Source organism: Gossypium hirsutum, chromosome D04 (genome assembly GCF_007990345.1).
Source record: "Gossypium hirsutum isolate 1008001.06 chromosome D04, Gossypium_hirsutum_v2.1, whole genome shotgun sequence".
NCBI lineage: Eukaryota > Viridiplantae > Streptophyta > Magnoliopsida > Malvales > Malvaceae > Gossypium > Gossypium hirsutum.
The window spans coordinates 50,754,330-50,774,247 of NC_053440.1; the positions used below are offsets into that span (position 1 = coordinate 50,754,330).

The 19,918-nt window shown below is 32.9% G+C and overlaps 1 protein-coding gene and 1 non-coding gene across 2 annotated transcripts; both read right to left on the reverse strand.

Annotated features, from left to right (window-relative positions):
* Positions 1–1,602: 1,602 nt before the first annotated feature.
* Positions 1,603–14,566, reverse strand: LOC107902473 (glycosyltransferase BC10). The gene is made up of 2 exons (XM_041090796.1): positions 13,730–14,566; positions 1,603–2,387 (listed from the first exon to the last, which is right to left on the reverse strand). Exons 1-2 carry the CDS (start codon positions 14,441–14,443, stop codon positions 1,743–1,745), a joined length of 1,359 nt encoding a protein of 452 aa, XP_040946730.1. The 5' UTR covers positions 14,444–14,566; the 3' UTR covers positions 1,603–1,742.
* A 4,236-nt stretch (positions 14,567–18,802) lies between these two features.
* TRNAL-AAG (transfer RNA leucine (anticodon AAG)) lies at positions 18,803–18,883 on the reverse strand. Its single transcript has one exon. It is a non-coding gene; the product is annotated as a tRNA-Leu (tRNA).
* Positions 18,884–19,918: the final 1,035 nt, after the last annotated feature.

Genomic DNA, 19,918 nt, shown 5'->3' on the forward strand with positions numbered 1-19,918 from the left:
TGAACTCACATGGTATAAAAATATGAGAAACCAGCTTGTTTCAGACCTCCTATGGCGTTTTTTCTAATAAATTATGAAGAGATCTCTAGATTTTTCACTTTTATCTTTGTTTTATATATTTAATTTGTAAAATTTCCAATTTTGCCCTTGTTTCTCCTTACTTTCTTGCTGATTTTTCTTGCCCAACCGTCCAGCCCATATAATTTGGGCCTAATTGCTTTTTAAATTTCTCCTTATTAGTCTTTTTTAATTAATTGACTATCCAAACGTTAAAATTTTTTAACGAAACTTTTATACTAACTCAACGAAACTCCATAAATATTTATAAAAATATTTATGGCTTGGTTTATGAACTCGAGGTCTCGATACCTCATTTTAGACCCAATTTACCTATTAAATTCTTTTTAAATCACAAAATTCAATAAATCACAAAATTCACTAATTCAAAAATTCTTCTAAATTCACACTTGACCCATAATTATTAGTTTATTAAATTTTAACTCATTGGTCAGATTTAGTAATATCGAATCACTGTTTCCGACACCACTGAAAATTAGGCTGTTACAGAATAAAAGTTTAAATTAGAAAGAATAATAGAGATTTTAAGAAACGTTGAGGCCTATGAAACACAGCTTCCTTAAGACAGATTCGACCGCTCTACGGTACTTGGAGAAACGTTAGCCGAATGTCTCCCAGGATACAACAACAACAATGATCAAAGTAGTAGCACCTCTACAACGATCAATGAACGAACTTTACCTTTTTCTATCACCGGAATGTTGTAAAAATATGGAGAGGCAAAAGAAGAATTTTGAAATCAACAGAATTTCGGTATAAGAAAATATTAGAATGTAAGTTTAATCCTACAGAAAACACAGCCTTTTATAGGCATGTAGGATGGTGAAAATTTTGGAAATAACCACAAAATTTGCCATTAAGGAGCCAAAAAATCATTTTGATTTAAAAAATTAAATCAATTTGATTTGAATAAGATACTGTCCATATATAAGCAGATTATGTCTGCTGAGGAAAAATAAATTCATGTTGGGCTAAAATATCCATTGGCCTATTTGGGCCCAACATTTTGGGTCGCCCAGTCGTGGGGATGCACCCCCCAACCCCGTCGAGTTAGAACCTACACCCCTTCCTATGCGCTAGACAAAATTACAAACTTAGTCATTCAATAACATTTCAAGAGAGTTCACATATATAAACACATCTCACACTTGATATTTAACTAATATGAGATCTAAGTCTTTACTTTTCCTCAACAATATTTCCAAGTAGCTTACTTTGAGCATCAATTTCTCATTCATCACTCAACCATTTTGAGCATATGACATACCGTTGTAAAGGTCTCATGGAGTAGAATATGAAACCATAATTATATGATTCAACTCTCCACCTTTACCTATTGAGAATATGCCTCAAAGTTTCCATAAAATGTAATTTTTCCAACAGGTAACAATGTTCATACCAATCGAATTAAGACTCAATCGGCAATTGTCTAAGTATATTATTAAAAAAAAATTAACTATAATTTATAAATATAATTGAATTAAAACGTGAAAATGTGAAATTTAGAAAAACATGAAATAAAAAAGTGGAAAAGAGTTAAATTTGATAAAAATCTAAATCCTTAAAACCCAGATAAATGAACATATTGTATGGTTTAAGTACGGAAAATCTATTGGTTACAAAATGAAATAATGAGCTTACACTAATACATGTACCCAGGAAGATTATTTATTGAAATACATGACCTTGGGTGCAAATCTCAACAACCTAATCAAAGAATCAGTGGAGAACTTTCTGGCAAACAAATAACAGATATTACTGCTCTGCCCATTATACTCACATTGGCTTCCATGTCTCAAAGCCTTCAAAAATTCAACGGTTACCAATGGTCTTAAGTAGGTTACAGGGTGAATGCCAGCTCTGGACCAATCAACCCAAGTCAAAGTTCTATTGGAATTCTTGGGCGTAAACTTCATGGTCACAAAGGTTGGCAAGTAATGTTCATCAGAATAGCAGGCGTTGGCGCAGTAGCTTTGGAAGAGTGGAAAATAGAATTGGTCAGAAACAACTTCCAAGGCCAGTTCCCTATCCATCTCGAACCATTGGGAGCCTTTTCTCCATTGATCAATTGTGATATGAGGGCTCATTTTCTCGTTGTATTGCCCACGCCCAACCGGGGAGTCTTTATCATATGCTTCTATGTAACTCTGGGTAGAGTTCATGAGGTAAGCGTAGATTGTGGAGAAGTTAAACAGTGGAATGCATGCTTCTGACAGAAGAACAAATCTTTGGTTTGAGAAATCCATCAGCGCATTGGCTAGAAGCCGACGCTCCGCTTCTATCATACTTACATGTCCCCATCTCACTTGCTGCATCATCAAATAAGTAGCCTTTCAGACTTGTTTAAATTTTATTAAACTTCAACAATCTTAGAATATAGCACTTTATAAATAAATAAAAATACTTTACTAATTATTAAAATAAAATAATAACTATCAAATATGCAAATAATTCAAATCACCAAGAGGTGTTGGCATATTCATGCTATTTATATTCTTAATAATCTGGCATAATAATACGTTTAACTTTCAATGTTTATATTTTTTTATTAATTTAACCTTTATTTTCTTTTTTAGTTAAATTTGGCCATTAATCTTTCAAAAAAGAATAAAATTATTTTTTAATGAAAAGGCTCACTAAAATAGTTTTTTTTAATGTAGTTGGTGTGACATGGCAGTCTACAATATACTTCATGTTGGCATGACACTATTTGTCTTATATATCACGTTAACAAATAATTTAAAAATAATTATAAAAAAATCATAAAATTAAAAAAAAAAACATGAGGTACACATGAATTGTCATGCAACGGCCAAGTTTAAAGGTTTAACATTTTAGTCGATATTTACATTAAAAAAATCATTTAGACTCTTTTTCAAAAGGTTGATGATCAAATTTAATTCTTTTTAAAAGGTTGAAGGTCAAATTTGACTAAAAAAAGAAGAAGATAATGATCAAATTTATTTTCTTCAAAAAAATATTATTTTATTTATTATATTATACAGAGTTCAAATCTTTAAATTAATTTTAATTTGATTTAAATCTTACTAAATAAAATTATATTTATTTGCTTAAATTTCTTTATAGTAGTAAAGATTATTTGTTATTAATTTTTTTTCTTACCAATCTAATAGTGATTTAAGTTGTGTGAATATAAAATTCATATACAATAAAAACATTAAAATTTCAAATTTAATATTTTGATATTTTTCATTTGAGAGGGTTTATTCCTTCCTGCGGGGTGTTTAGTTTAAGAAATCTCACATTAAGATTTAAGAATGAATTTCGTAAGGTTACTTTGAATTAACAATCTTACATTTCCAATAATGTCAGATAAAACTTAACCAAATTATTACCTAATGTAAGATTCCCGAACAATATTAATTTTCTATAAATTTTATCCTTCATTTTTTTTTTATCATTTTACCCTTACGCCATAGGTTTATCTACCCTAACTAATATATGCAACGTAATTATTTTTAAGTATACATTTAGACCATGGTGAATTTTGGGATTAAGTTTTGAGGGGTTAAGTAAAAATTTTAGGAGTATAATGAGAGTTTTAAATAAAAAAATTGGGTTTAATTAAATTTTTGTGAAATTAATGAGAATTTTCAAATATTTTAAGTGAATTTAGTTAAAATTTTCAAAAAAGAAATAAAAGGTATAATGAGAATTTTCAAAAATTTGAAAGTGTCTAATTAAACTTTTCTAAAAATTTCAAAGAAAAAATTATAATTTCTCAAAATTTTTAAGCCCCTAGGCCCGATTTGAAAAATGGGCCTAAAATTTTATCCAAACCTAGCCCGGATAAAATGCTAAAACTCAGGCTCGCTCTGGTCTGCCTGTATTAATTTTTTATATAATTTTTTTAAGATATATATAATACATTAAAATACTAAAAACATTAAAATAAATGTTTCTCAACAAATTGAAAATAAATTAAAAAATATGTATACTTAAATAACACTAAGATAGATGCAACTTAACAACTAAACGCCTCTAAAATAGTAATAAAATTAACAATAAAACAAGAGTTAGACAATATCCAAATAATAATAACAAAATAGTAGCAACATAATAGTGAAATAGTAGCAAAATAGTGAAAACAAAAACAAGAAAAAATAACAAGAAAATAGTAAAAAAATAGTTTTTTTTGTATATTTGGGCCAGGCTTGGGCCAAAAAAGCCTTACTCAAGACTCTGTCCATTTTCTAAATGGACCTTATTTTTTTTACCCGAGTCCATTTTTAAGGTTTATATTTTACCAAAATCCTCCCATTTTTCAAATAGGCTTTCAAGTTGGACCAAGTCTACTTTAAATGATCCACCTCTGAGTTTATATTTAGATTAAAATATTTGTAACTCATTTCCTTATTTGTCAAATGTAATTCATTACTTATTCTCAATTTTTTCCCTTTTTTAATTTTTTACCAAATGAAAATTTAATAACTAATTTATTTGCATCATAGGATGTTATGTGCAATTTCTTAAATATTTTGCTTTGATAATAAAATACAATTTTATTTTGATATTTATTGACCAATATGAATTATAGTAGAAAAAGAAAAATCAAGGCAAAGTTAGAATTTATTTGTATTTAAGATATTAAACTTATTATCTTTACGACATAATCTCTGGCAATCTTTTATTATTATTATTGAAAGCACCTTTATTATTATTAAGAAAAATTAATATATGTATTTTATATTATATTATATTATATTATATTATATTATATTAATTATTATAAGAGAGTTTTTTCATTATTAATTATTTATTAGTTAAAAAAATTATCATTATCATTTTTTTATATTTTAATAGTTAACTTTCATTCTCAATATAGTTTAATAATTTTTTATCTTTATTTATAATTAAAGGTAATTTAGTACAATATGTTTTTAGGTAATTTTACAATCTGCCAATCAAGTAATAAAATCTTACCTTGTAGTCAAATGAACCAAATAGGGTAATCTAACATACCAAGTAACGTGACAAGTAATCTTACATTCCAATAATTCTACTATAAAAAATCATATTTGAATCATACACTTCAGGGGGAGTTTGGTTCACCGAATATAGCATTGCAACCTGTAATATTACATTCCGAAATGAGATTACGGGTGAGTTTGGATGGGCGGTGCGTTTATCTGCGGTTAATGTAAAAATAGCGGTGGCGGTGAGATTAGATACTGTAGCGATACTGTAGCGTGAGATAAAAAGTAAACTAAACGCACCGCACCGCACCGCACCCAATCACCCATCCAAACCCACCATATGGTTGGATTTCAACATTTCGACCATCTAATAATCTCACACTATGACCATCCCGTAATATAGGGTGTAATCTCATTACGACCCATTCCTTGAGTAATCTTAGATTACGAGTGTAATCATAAATTTTGGACCAATTTACCTTTTATTTTTATTATTCTAATTAATTTAGGCATTTTTCTTAAATAAAATTTAAGACTATAAAAACAAAAAATATATTATTTTTCTTAATAATGAATCAACAAATATCATACATTACAATTATAATCAATATATTTTATTTAATGGTTTATTTATTAATATATTAATTATGGTTATATCTATAATTATTATTGGTGTTGCAATCACTCTTCATGAATTATTATAACTATGATTTATAAATTTATTTCAACATAATATATTTTCTTATTAAAATATAAATTGTAATAAAAAGTAAGAATTGTAATAATTTATTGTTTCGAGTATTTTTTGTATAGCTAAAGTCAGTTAAAGTAGTTAGTTTGTTGTTAGCGATAGGCAGTTAGCTGTTAACATTAGTTAGCAGTTATCTTTGTATATTAAATAGTCTGCAAATGACTTTTAGAATATAAAAAGTGAACTAAGATATTTTATATGTACTTTGTAAGTCTTGACATGGTATCAAGAGTTAGGTTCTTGGTGTAATTTTTTTTTAGGCCATGGCTACAGAAGCTATTCCAACAGTTGATACTCCTAGGCATTCCATTAATAATGGTGAAGCAGTTTACTCACATGGTTCTAGTAATTCTTCTTCACATACTGTTTAGTATTTTTCTAAGCATGATACTATCAAACTCGGGGAACATAATTTCCTATTATGGAAACATCAACTTCTGTTAATTCTTGAAGGATATGGTCTTGAGGGATTTGTTCTAGGTACTGTTTCCATTCCCTCACCCTTCATTTCTGGGAATAAGGGTCAACTCGTTGATAATCCCGCATTTCTTGTTCACAAGAGGAAGGATAAGTTTTTAGCTTCTTGGTTGTTATTTACGGTTACAAATGATGTCTTGGTTCATCTCACAATGGCCAAGACCAGTCTTGAAATCTGGACTGCAATTGAAAGATGATTTGGGAAAAAGTCAAACATCAAGATCTCCAATATGCGTCATTCCCTCTACTTGATCAAGAAAGGTAGCCTCACTGTTAAAGAGTATCTGTTCAAGGTTAAACAACTGAGTGATGGTTTAACTGCAGCAGGCAACCTAGTTACTGAACAAGAACAAGTTAGTATCATACTAACTGGTCTTCCCATAGAGTATGAATCTATTCGTGTTCTTGCCTCAGCAACCCCTATCTCTCTTGACTTGCTAATCGAAATGCTTATTGACTGTGAAGCACGACAGATGGTCTCACTAACTGATACTCTTTTGCAAGCCAATCTGGCTTCTCACTCTCAACAAGATAGTACAGAAAACTTGGGTCAATCTGTAGCCTCCATCGTTTTTTAAGAATCTAAGCAAGAACAAAAGGGACAAGGCCGAGGTTAGTCTCGTGGACGAGCTCGTAGCAGTGGACGGAGCTGGTCACGGTCTAGACTACGGTGTCAACTATGTGGAAAGATGGGTCATATGGTTCAGACTTGCTACCATAGGTTCGATAAGAATTATTTTAGGGTAGGACCTAGACATTCGGTACAAGTTAACTGTCATCAACTTCATGGTCAAGGGGTTTCTTCTTCTTCTTCTTCTACATATCCCTCTGTGCCTCACTATTGTGGAACGTTCTCCCCTAGTACCGCTATCTCAAGTCAGTCTACTTCTCGAGGTTCCCTCTTCACCCCACTTGAACAAACATGGTACCCAAACTCAGGGGTAACAAATCATATCACCCCTGACCTGTTCAATCTCACAGCTGCTTCTCCCTATACTGGTACGACTCGAGTTTCTATGGGAAATGGTTAACTGGTTCCTATAAGTAGTGTAGGTTCCTCTACCTTATTGGCTGGTTCTAGGCTCTTACATCTCCGAAGTGTTCTCCATGTTCCCAATGTCTGTAAGAATTTACTGTTAGTAGGGCAATTTGCAAGGGATAATGCTGTGTACTTTGAGTTTCACCCATTTTTGTGTTTTGTAAAGGACATACAGACAGGGACAACTCTACTAGTGGGCCATATGCATAACAGCCTCTACAGGTTCGATGTTTCTCATGCTGCCTCTTCCAAAGCTCTTACAAAGCCCATTGGTGCTCAGAAATTCAGCTCCGCTCTTCTCAACAGTACACAGCTTACTTCTTTACCTATGTTGTGGCATGCAAGGCTGGGCCACCCATTTAATAACATCTTGAGTTATGTGCTACGTACCTGTAATGTCCCTTTTAAACACAATAGTTTACCTCATGTGTGTTCTTGTCAACTAGGAAAAGTACACAAGCTTCCTTTTAATCATTCAAAAATGATGTACTCATCACCCTTTGAACTTGTTGTTTCTGATGTTTGGGGACCAACGCATGTGAAATCAAATAGATTTTCCTATTATGTGTCATTTGTTGATATGCATAGTAGATATACATGGCTTTACTTTCTCAAGACAAAATCTGAAGTTCTCCAGTGTTTTACTCATTTCCATCGAATGGTCAAGGTACAGTTTGGATGTTCCATTAAGATGCTTTAAAGCGACTGAGGAGGGGAGTATCGAGCCCTTTCGAGTGAGCTCTCTCGACTTGGTATTCAACACAGGGTCACGTGTCCTCACACCCGAGAACAAAATGAGGTTGCTGAAAGAAAACACAGGTAGGTTGTTGACATGGGCCTTACTCTCTTAGCTCAAGCATCCATGCCTTTGAAGTTTTGGTATATGACTTTGCTCATACAATTCACTTAGCCAACAGACTACCCACCCCCATACTCCAACAATGCAGTCCTTATGGGAACCTCTACAACTTGTAACCCACTTACTCTCAATTTAAAGTATTTGGATGTGTCTGCTTTCCTTATTTGAGACCATTTCAACAACATAAGCTACAATTTCGGTCAAAGAGATGTGTTTTTCTTGGTATTGGTACTAATCAGAAGGGATACAAGTGTCTCGATGAAGGTGGTCGCATTTTTGTTTCGAGACATGTAGTGTTTGATGAGTCTCAGTATCCTCTTGCAAATGGATTCTCTCCATAGTCACCTTTGGCCTCTATTCGGTCAGATCATCAGAAATCTCATCTCCCTATGGTTTTACCTACTGACCATAATGTTCCTGTGGTATCTCCTTCCTCAGGGTCAAGTAGTTGTCCTCCTCGGGCTGATTTGCCCACTGGTTCCTTTAACTTGTGTTCCTTCCTTAGTTAATTAATCTGGTGCTCCTTCGCGGAAACCCATCAATGTTAACCTTCATCCTATGCAGACTAGGTCAAAGAGTGGCATCTACAAGCCTAAGATCTTCTCCTCCTTTCTGACTGAGAAAGAATCCACATCTATTTTAGAGGCATTTCAAAGCCCTGATTGGACAACAGTAGCTCAGGCAGAATACAATGCATTACTCTCTAATCATACTTGAGACCTTGTTCCTCTTCCTGAAGGACGTAGGGCGATTGGATGTAAGTGGATATTCAAAGTAAAAAGGTATGCTGATGGTTCGGTTGCAAGATACAAAGGACGATTAGTGGTTAAGGGATATCTGCAAGAAGTAGGTGTTGTCTTTCAGGAAACCTTCAGTCCTATAGTCAAGCCAACAACAATACGAGTGGTCCTTGCACTAGCTATTTCTTTTGGATGGGCTTTCAGGCAAGTCAACATTAACAGCACATTTCTAAACGGTGATTTACATGAAGAAATTTATATGGTGCAACCACCAGGATTCGAGCAATAAGGTTTATCTGGTCAGCAGTTGGTGTGTAGGTTGCGAAAAGCTTTGTATGGCCTTAAACAAGCACCTCGAGCCTGGTTTCACAAACTAAAGAAGTTTTTGCTCGCTACCAAATTTGAAGCCTCGATGGCTAACAATTCCCTCTTTGTTCATCACTCGAGGTCAAAGTTGGTCTATGTTCTCATCTACGTGGATGATATCATTATCATTGGGAATGATAGTCCAACCATCGACCATTTTGTACAAGGTCTGAATGCTCGATTTTCTTTGAAGGACTTAGGTCAGCTGAATTATTTTCTTGGCATAGAGGTCACTTACAATAAGGATGGTGTTTTTCTAAGTTAGAAAAAGTATATATTAGAGCTTCTTCAAAGGGCCTCCATGGATTGATCAAAGGGCATCCCTACACCAATGACTACCACCTGCAAGTTGTCAGCTAATGGGGGGAGTCATGTTGAAGATGAGCACCTTTACAAGAGCATTGTTGGGGCATTACAATATGTTGTAATTACATGGCCAGAAATTGCCTTCTTAGTAAATAAAGTATGTCAGTTCATGCACAAGCCGTTGGATTTCCATTTTAAAGCGATTAAAAGAATCTTGAGGTATCTTCAAGGGACGTTGGACTATGGTTTACAGTTCAGTTGTTCCTCAAAGTTTTTACTTGAGGGGTTTTCTGATGCCAACTGGGGATCCGATACGGATAATCGTAAGTCTACCTCTGGTTTTTGTATTTTTCTTAGAGGTAATACTGTATCCTGGAGCTCGAGAAAGCAACAGGTGGTATCCAGGTCTACAGCAGAAGCAGAGTACAGAAATCTTGCACACGTTACTACAGAAATGGTCTGAATTCAATCCCTACTGTCTGAACTTTCTGCTCCAAAGACTAAAGCCTTGGTATGGTGTGATAGTACAGCTGTTGTTGTAGTTGCAGGGAATCTAATCATGCATTCCAAGTTCAAACACATCGAGTTGGACTTATTCTTTGTGAGGGAAAAAGTTACAAGAGGGGTGCTCCAAGTAGGTCATGTATCTAGCCAAGATCAAATTATAGATGTTCTAACAAAAACCGTTGTCTGAAGGGATGTTCAACAAATTTAGGACTCAGTTTCGAATGATCAATAATGCTTGGAAAGCTCAAGGAGAAAGGAAAGCTTAATAAAAATCGAGGCATGTTATGAGTATCTGTTGTATAGCTAAAGTCAGTTAAAGTAGTTAGTTTGTTGTTGGCAGTAGGCAGTTAGCTGTTAAAGTTAGTTAACAGTTATCTTTGTATATAAAATAGCCTGCAAATGACTCTTAGAATATAAAAAGTGAACTAAGATATTTTGTATGTACTTTGTAAGTCTTGACATTTATCATAATTTTATGAAAATTGAGACTAAAAAATATTAAAGGAACTAAACTTATTAAAAAAAATTCTATAACAAAGACAATTGAGTAAAATGTACTTCTAAGTAACCTTACATTCCGTCAATCAAACATTGAATCCTACATTCTAACCAAATGAACCAAATAAGGTAATCTCACAATCTACTCGTAATGTTACATTCACGTAATCTTATTACCAAATGCTCCATTAATTATTTTTTACTTTATTGTATTATTTACAAATTTTATGAAAATATTATTTGTATAGCTATAAAAATTATAACAAAAAAAAAACAATACCATAACTTCGTTTAATTCAATAAATCTAAGTTATGTAAATATACATATTAGGCAAAGCTCCGACCACACATTTTGAGAATCAGTTACCCAATCATTTTTCCCCTAAAAGCAATTTTATTAGACCTACTTATATGGTTGAAAATCTTCTTACTGCAAATTTTGTGTAAGACAATTTATTACTAAAAATATAAAAGTAGTGTTGTATGATAAATTATGAATTTATACTCTAATTTTCTTTAAACTTAATTTATTTTTATTCTAAATAATTTTTGGGAAATATAAATATATTTTTTAAAATTTATTATATTTAAGTAGTATGCACAAGTTTAAAACTAATTTACAGTTGCTTTTAAATTATTCTAAAATTTGAACATATATTGTTGGGGATCGACCCGATTAAGCAACGAACAAATAAAAATAATGGAAGAAATTGAGAAATTGAACACATAAATTTAACGTGAAAAAATCCCTCTAAAGAGAATAAAAAATCACAGACAAAGATAATTTTATTATAATGGCGAAAGATTGAAGAGTACAAAAGATGAAGATAAAAATTAAATCCTGAAAACCCAAAAACAAAGAACCCTCAAAACGTAAATACAAAATTTTCTAAAAGTGTTATGAGTTCTAATCTCTAATGGGTGTGTTCTCTAAGGTTGTAAAAGAGTCTATTTATAGGCTAAATTTATAGGTCAAATAATAATGAAATAATTTACACCAATCAGAGTTTGATTGAAACAAATAAACAGAGTTTAACTGGAAGATTATTTCTTAAATTTGACTAAAATAGGAGTCATACTCAACAAATCTCCACCTTGACTCATATTTCCACAACGCCATTTTTGCCAAAGCCCGCCACAAGCCTATCTTAATCTATGCAAGGAATTAACTGAGTTGAATCTGTGCTTAGAAACTGGAAGACTTCTAGCCTTCGACTTGCACACTTACAAATTAAAACTAACCCGAGTCTGATTTTCACGAACATATTGCCCTAACTTTTCAAAACCTGCATCCAAAAGAGAAGTGCTCTTCAACGAAATGGTCATACATTTTTCACTCCTATGACCAAGTTGTCTCCGCTCCAAACGAGTTGACTTCGACACCGTAACAGACAAGGGACGTTTAATTTCACCGGTCACTGTAGAACCTTCAGAATATAAAGACTGACAATCTTTTTATCTTTTAATAAAATGAGAGCTCCATGAGATACCTTAATGTCGCTCGACCCGATGTTGATTCTGCATCCTTGCAAGTCTAAAATACTCAAGGAGATGAGATTCTTTCGTAAATCAGGTACATACCTGACATCTGAGAGTGTCCTAATCGTCCCATCGTGCATCCTAATTTTAACAGTACCAATACCAATTACCTTACTAGATGAATTGTTTCTCATGCATACAACTCCATCTTCAACTGAACTGTATGTGGAGAACCATTCTCTATTGGGACACATGTGAACAAAAAAATCCCAAATCTAGGATCCACTTGGACGTAATCTTGGAGTTATCGCTTGTTGACACTAACAAGAAATCATCATCGCTTTCATCGGCCAAATTAGCACCAACTACATCTTCCTCGTTACTCTCAACAGCTCTTTTATTTTACAGTTTATAATAATCTACTTTGATGTGACCTAACTTTTTAAAATAGTGACACATTCTGTCTCGCTTCTTTGATGCTACTAAAACGGAAGTTTGCCTATCTGCCTTACCATCCGAACTAAACTCATTGTCGAGTTTGTCTCTACTCAACATATGACCCTTCACATCTTTTAACGAGAGTTTGTCTCTACCATAAATCAGAGTCTCCTTGAAAGACTTGTATGAATGGGGTAAAGAGCACAATAATAGCATATCCCGATCTTCATCGTCAATTTGAACCTCAATGTTCTTTAAATCATTTAAAAGAGTAATGAATTGATTGATGTGATATCTAAGAAACTCACCTTCGTTCATACGAAACGTAAATAGACGTTGTTTCAACATTAAACGGTTAGCCAGAAACTTAGTCGCATAAAGAGTTTTTAACCTTTTCCACAAGGCGGATGAGGTCTTCTCCATCAATACCTCCTGCAATACCTTATTCGTAAGGCACAATTGGATTGCAGATAAGGCATTTTCATCAAGCTCTTCCCATTCTGTTTGATTTAGATTCTCAGGCTTTTTCCTGGTAATAACCTTTTTCAATCTTATTTGAACTAGAATTGCTATCATCCGAACTTACCACAGATTGAAATCTGTGACATCGTCGAACTTCTCAATTTCAAACCTTATTGCTACTATCTCTTAATGGGCTAATCTACGAAAATTGAACTACCTCTTATACCACTTGTTGGGGATCGACCCGATTAAGCAACGAACAAGTAAAAATACCGAAGAATTGAAAAATTAAACACACAAATTTAACATGCAAAAACCCCCTCCAAAGAGGATAAAAAAATTACGTGCAAAGATAATTTTACTATAATGACAAAAGAATAAAAATTACAAAAGGTGGAGATAAAAATTAAACCTTGAAAATTCGAAAACAAAAAACCCTCAAAACATAAATACAAAATTCTCTAAAAGTGTTATGAGTCCTAATCTCTAATGAGTGTGTTTTCTAAGGTTGTAAAGAGTCTCTTTATAGGCTAAGTTTATAGGTCAAATAATAAAATAATCTAGACCAATCAGAGTTTAATTGAAACAAATAAACATAGTTTAAGTGGAAGATTATTTATCAAATTTAACTGAAACAGGAGTCATACTCAACATATATCATAGCTTGATGGTGAAGGATTTTACTTTATCGTTTAGGTGTGGCTTGAATTCGAGTCGCGCTTAATCGTATTATCTATTATCAAATTCAACAATTAAAAAGAAAAAGTGAGATGGAAAATTCAATAGGCTAACCTTGCTGGGAATTCTTCTGCCATGAAACACAGAACCTTGAGGCTCTGCTGCCTTTGACAGATTAAAAGAAGGATTGGAGTGGATGTAGATGGAATACATCCCTTTGTACCCTTTGAAGAATTTCTCCCACAATGGAGCCAATGAAACATGCCCTTTTGTCAAAAACAAGAAAGCCACTTTAGGAACTCGATTGAAAGGATATTGAGCAATTCGGGGAATCATTGAAGCCCTCCATAGAAGCTGTGCATCATCCATCCCATGCATTGCTTCTGGTGGCTCCAGAAAATCATTTAATCCATACTGAGCTCCATCATCTGATATTGTTTCAACAGGCGAATCAGATGGTTGCGGAGGTGCCATTGCCAACGACGGTGATGATGATCTAGAGGTCAAAGAAAGCTGGGTATGTAGATCCAGTGAAATGTTTTTGAGGTGAAAACTGAGAATGACACCAACACTGAGCCCACAACCGAAGAGGAGGAAATAAGATATGAAATTGAAGACGTGCCATTTTGCATTAAATAGCTTGGACAAAGTGGTTGATTGATTGTTGTTGTTGGTGTCATCACCGGCGCCTTTCATTTTGTTTAAAGAGGGAGTTAGTTTGAGAAAGAGATCCAGGTACCTTCTTACGTTTGAGAAAACTCGAACCCTTGTGCCCATGAAAACTGAATCAGGTGCCTTCTTTTGCAGCTTCGCCGCATGGTCAGCCATAGCTAAGGTCCTTTGGTTGGCTTTTGATCTCAACCAACAGGAGAAGGAAGAAGAAAGAAATCAGAGAAAAGACAAAGAGAGAATGAATGTTGCAGGGAGCAGATGTGGCGGTTCGTAGATTGATTGTCAGCCACTGTTTCTCGTATACTCATTGACTTTGAACTATACAAATATGCCATTTAAGGTCTTAACTAATATTAGTTTCTCAATTCTACACCTCAGGAAATAGCGATTGGAATTTCCAAACTCTCTATTATATATTATATTACAAGTTACAATACAATTTTATTTGGAGGTATAAAATTGTGATAATTGTTTGAAATATCATTATTATTAACTATTTTTAGTATAAATTATATATATATGATATTATAAGATTTTATCTAAAATTAGAAATTTTTAGCACTCTTGCTTCACAATGTGATTTTGTTTTACATCGATATTAAATGAGTATTTTTTTTAATTTTAAAATGTCACACTAGTAAATTTAACGGAAGTTTAACGATGTTTATAAATGAACTTAAATTTTTAAATTTAAAAAATAAAGAGACTAAATTCTTAAAATTAAAAATATAAATATTAAATTCTAAATATACGAATAATACAATAACTTTGAACAGATTGTAATATTTAAATTTTTACTCTATAATTTAATAAAAAACAAATAATTAACAGAAGACGAAACATGGGTTCAACCATATTAGTATTTATGGTTTTGCTTATTCATATATATATTATTAATGGAGTGAATACGTAAATAATATAAAATCAAAAACATAAATTTATGATTTACTTACAAATTATATCAAGAATAATATTCTACTCCTGAATACAAATAAAGAAACTTGTGTTGCAACATCAATACATGGTCTCCACTTTTTAAGTTTGTGGTTTTTCAATCGGTTTGAATATTCATTATTACTATTCTTTTAGTTATATCTAACAGGCCGATTGAAGTAGTTCTCAGGTATTCAGTGTTGCTATGTTACATATTTTTAAACAAAGAATATCCAGTGTTGATAGTTGTTTGACAATCACTACAAAAGACCAAGTTGTAGATGAAGATGAGCCAAGCTAAGTTGTCTAAGCAGATAAATGAACAACTAACAGATTTCAAAAACAAATAAAATTTCGCTTGGATTTAGAATTTCTCAATGGGATCTAAACAATATATTCTTTAATGCTGACAAATTGGTTGGGAGCTTATCAATTAAATTATACTTCAAAAATTGGTAGTTTGTTCCAGACATGAAAGCTTCAGCAGTAAATTCTTTAAGAATGTCTTTTATGACCATGGTTGCTGCATTCAACCTTTTCATAAAGCCCCTTAAAAGTTCATCCTCACGCTGCTTGATGGACATGAAGTAGGCAATGTTGGATCGCCGGCACCCCTACGGCGCAGCGGAAAAATTTAATAATCGGCGACCCTAACCACGGATCCATGTGTGAGGAACGAATCGGGGTGAAAAGGGTTACGAAATTACCTAATGCTGTTCTGAGTAGACAGCAACTTCTCAACAACGTGTAGTCTGATCTACAGTCGAACTAAGCCGTAATCTATCGAGACTCCGACCTCTACGTGAACCACCCAGTTGACTACGAACGGAAGAAATCCCAAAAACAGTTTTGAGAGTTAATTTTCTTTGACGGCTGCTCGACCAAAACAAAGAAAAACGGGATACTTATATCCTTATTATTTATTTTTTAGGGTTTTTATTTATGAATTAAAATAAATATAATAATATTTTAAACCGAAAATTATAATTACATTAATTATAATATAATTTCGGTAAACCATATATTTATTTGAATTCATATGCTAACCTCATTATGTGTACAACAACCTTGTACATAATGTGTTGGAAATCGAATTAAATTAATTCTATAATTAATTTAATTCAAGTGACACCTAAAAACAATACCAACTATGGTTTATTCCGTTCATTTTAGCTATAGGGTGTGACCCTGTAGGTTCTTGTAACGTTAGCAGTAATACTAGAACGATTCCAATGTTACAAACAATGAGTGGCATCTAGCAATGCATCATTGCTACCTAAGTCACAAGAGATCATGATTCGACATAACCTTTTATGATTAACCTTTTATACAATAATCCTTAAGTCCTTTATCTCTGGATTGGACACAAGTCATGGAATAGTCACACTTGTATAGTTCATTCCATGTTCCTTGATATTTTAAGCAGACTACGATATACAAATAAGTATGACATCTCATATCAACTTATTTGAGCATGGCCATGCATTTCTAGTCTCACTTAATCAAGTGGCCTAAGATATTACTCCCATTATGTAGGAGGGACTTATTCTATATCGACCAACCATATCCCTCTACATCGATTGTGGTATATCCAACACCAGCCTTTATAGAACAACCAGTTACGGTGTACGTTTGACTGTATCAAAATATACTACTCACGATGTTGGGATTATGATGATCTCAAGTCTGAGGATCATATACATATTAATCACTATGAGTAATGTCGTGACAATTACATAATAATCCAAGAAACATACTCATAATGGGTCAGTCCAATATGTTGTTCTCTAACACACATATTCATGCATCGATTATGATATTCCATATCAATGATAACTCTTTATCATCAATCAACTACATGTTAGTCTTAATGCATTATTGTTGTCCTATCCAACAATAATACTTGACTAAGGATCTTTTAAGAATAATCATATTATTCTTAGGACATTATTAGAAAACAGTTTATTTATACACACAGAAAAGAACCTGAAATAATAATGGTAACGCCTTATATTAATAAACATGATAAATCAAGTATGTTATTACAACCATCTCATGATTGATCTTTGGGCATACTCTAACAGGCGGGAGATTACTTCAATGTCTTATTCGCAAGAACCTGATTATAAACAGGTCAGCTAATTGCTCGAAACTTATGATAGAAAACTGTGGCAATTGCAAATATCACACCTAAGTTGAGTCCTTCAATGTTATTGAAAATGCCATGCACTTAACTTCATTTGAAGCCCAGATGATTCGCATAATGTACTAAATAATCTTGGGGATTTCCTCAACCATCATACATCATTTTGAGAAATTTAAACGTGGGGAAAACATGATGTTGCAATATTATCTTAGCTCAGGGCTTATTTTTATACTTCTTCACTAATCCAAAGGAGTCTAACTTTTGAAAATCCTTAAATGTTTTTCTAACTTCTCTATTTTTTGCTCCAAGGTATTTTGATTAAGAAAACTATACTCATCATAACTATCATCTTTATCATCCATATCAACGAACTCATCTACTAAATTTCATTACCTTGGCATGCATATTGCTCTTCATATCTCAGTTTTTGAAAAGACATTTGCTTCTCATAACTCTTATTTTCTCTTGCATGTATAGATATTGTTGATTACTAGACTGATGATGCTGAGACCCTTAATCTGTGGGTAATGCTTCAGCGTAGTGCTAGCTAGTTCTGGGGTTATAATACCATGGGGTATTGGTAAAACTAGTGGTATGGATTTTGTTGGTTTTTATTTTGTGGGTTGGTTTGGTTTTGCGAGGGATGTTGCTGACTAGCATGCAATAGATCCTAGTTCAATTTTTATTGTCTAATTTATGTTTGCTCTAATGTTATGACCAACGGGGTCTATAACTTGATCATTGGCATGATCAAACTTAGTGCTTTGAGAATCATTGGTATCTGAGTGTGCTATGTATGTCCACAATCACCACATCAATTGTTAACCAGTGAGGTGAACAAGCGAAAAAGATGAATAGAAGATAAGGGAGAGAAGAATGAAAGATGGAAAGAGACTGTTGGCGTGAAAGTCTAATTTGATACTATTAACAGTGACGGTGATGTGACGTCTTAAGATGAGACATGTTAGGGCGACTAGCAATCAATTACTCTGGGCGTCCACGTGTCCTCACATAATCTTAGCGAAGCTATCCCTTTCCAAAGTTTGCCAAGTTGGAGTTTGCAAATTGATTCACGAACTAGCCTAGGTTCACATGTGTTCAATTCTCTATGAATACACGATCAAATTCTCAAGATATATTGTAAGGTTCGCAAAATCCATTACACAAGGTATAACAATTACACATGCAAAAACACACGTGTGAGCGTATTTTTTATAACACGTATATACTATTGATGTGTTGAAAAAAGAATAGAAGCAAAAAGCAAACGTAAGACGCGAATATGTTTTTAAATAGAAAAATAAATTATGTATGGAGAGCTAGAGGGGACCAATTAATAGAGCTGGGATTGGGCTAAGTTTGCAGGCCTAACCTCCTAATAAGGAATGGGCTTTGTTAAGCTCATATTCATCTGATTGTAAAAATACTAAACGAAATGTTGAGAGTGGGATTTGAACCCACGCCCTTTCGGACCAGAACCTTAATCTGGCGCCTTAGACCAACTCGGCCATCTCAACCTTTTGTTGCTGTTAATACAATTAACAACTTAACTACAAATTTTCTGAAAAACTGAGACGAAGCAAACATTTAAGTTATGGAGATTCATCCTTCTAAATAAATATGCATATATTAATATAAATGCTTCAAATACAATGAGAAGAAAGTTACAAATAATTTATTAAAATATTTTTATATGATATCAATATATATTACAAATTATCAAAACTAAAAACCTTCTATATTTGCTTAACTGCACCCAACAAATGTAAAGTTATAAAAATCTTATTATTTAATTTCTTCACATACTAATATATGGGCCAAGCACAAGGCTCGGAAGGCTTAAAAGTCCAAAATAATATCGGAAGGCTCAAAGACCAACCATATGATAATTGTAATAACATAGTTTTTACCTAGTTTATTAATAAAAGCATTATTTCAATGTTAAAATAAATTATATAATGAAAAAGTTCAAATAATGATATAATCATTCTTAAATATCTTTAATTAAGTAACAATAATGCATTGAGATTAATATGTGTTTGATTAATAACAAGTGTTGTTATGGATATATGATATCAAATCGACTCATAATTATATATTAAAGAACAATATGCTAGACTGACTTGCCATGAGAATGCTTATTGGATTATTATATAATAGTCACAACATTTTTCATAGTCATAATTATATGTATGATCCTTAGATTTAAGATTATCATAGTCTCAACATCATGAGTCATATGCTTTGACATAGTTAAACGTCTTCCGCAAATGGTTGTAATATAAAGACAGATGTTAGGTATGCCACAATCTGTGTTGTGGGAGGTGAGTGACCAAGATATGATTTGTCCCTCTTACATAATGGGAGAAATATCTTAGGCCTCTTTATCGAGTGAGACTATAAATGCATGGATATGCTCAAATGAACTAATATAAGATATCACACTCATTTATTTATCGTAGTCTACTCGGAAAATCAAGAAACAAGAGATTGGACCATACAAGTGTGACTGTTCTATGACTTTTGTTCAATCTATATATCAAGGACAAAGA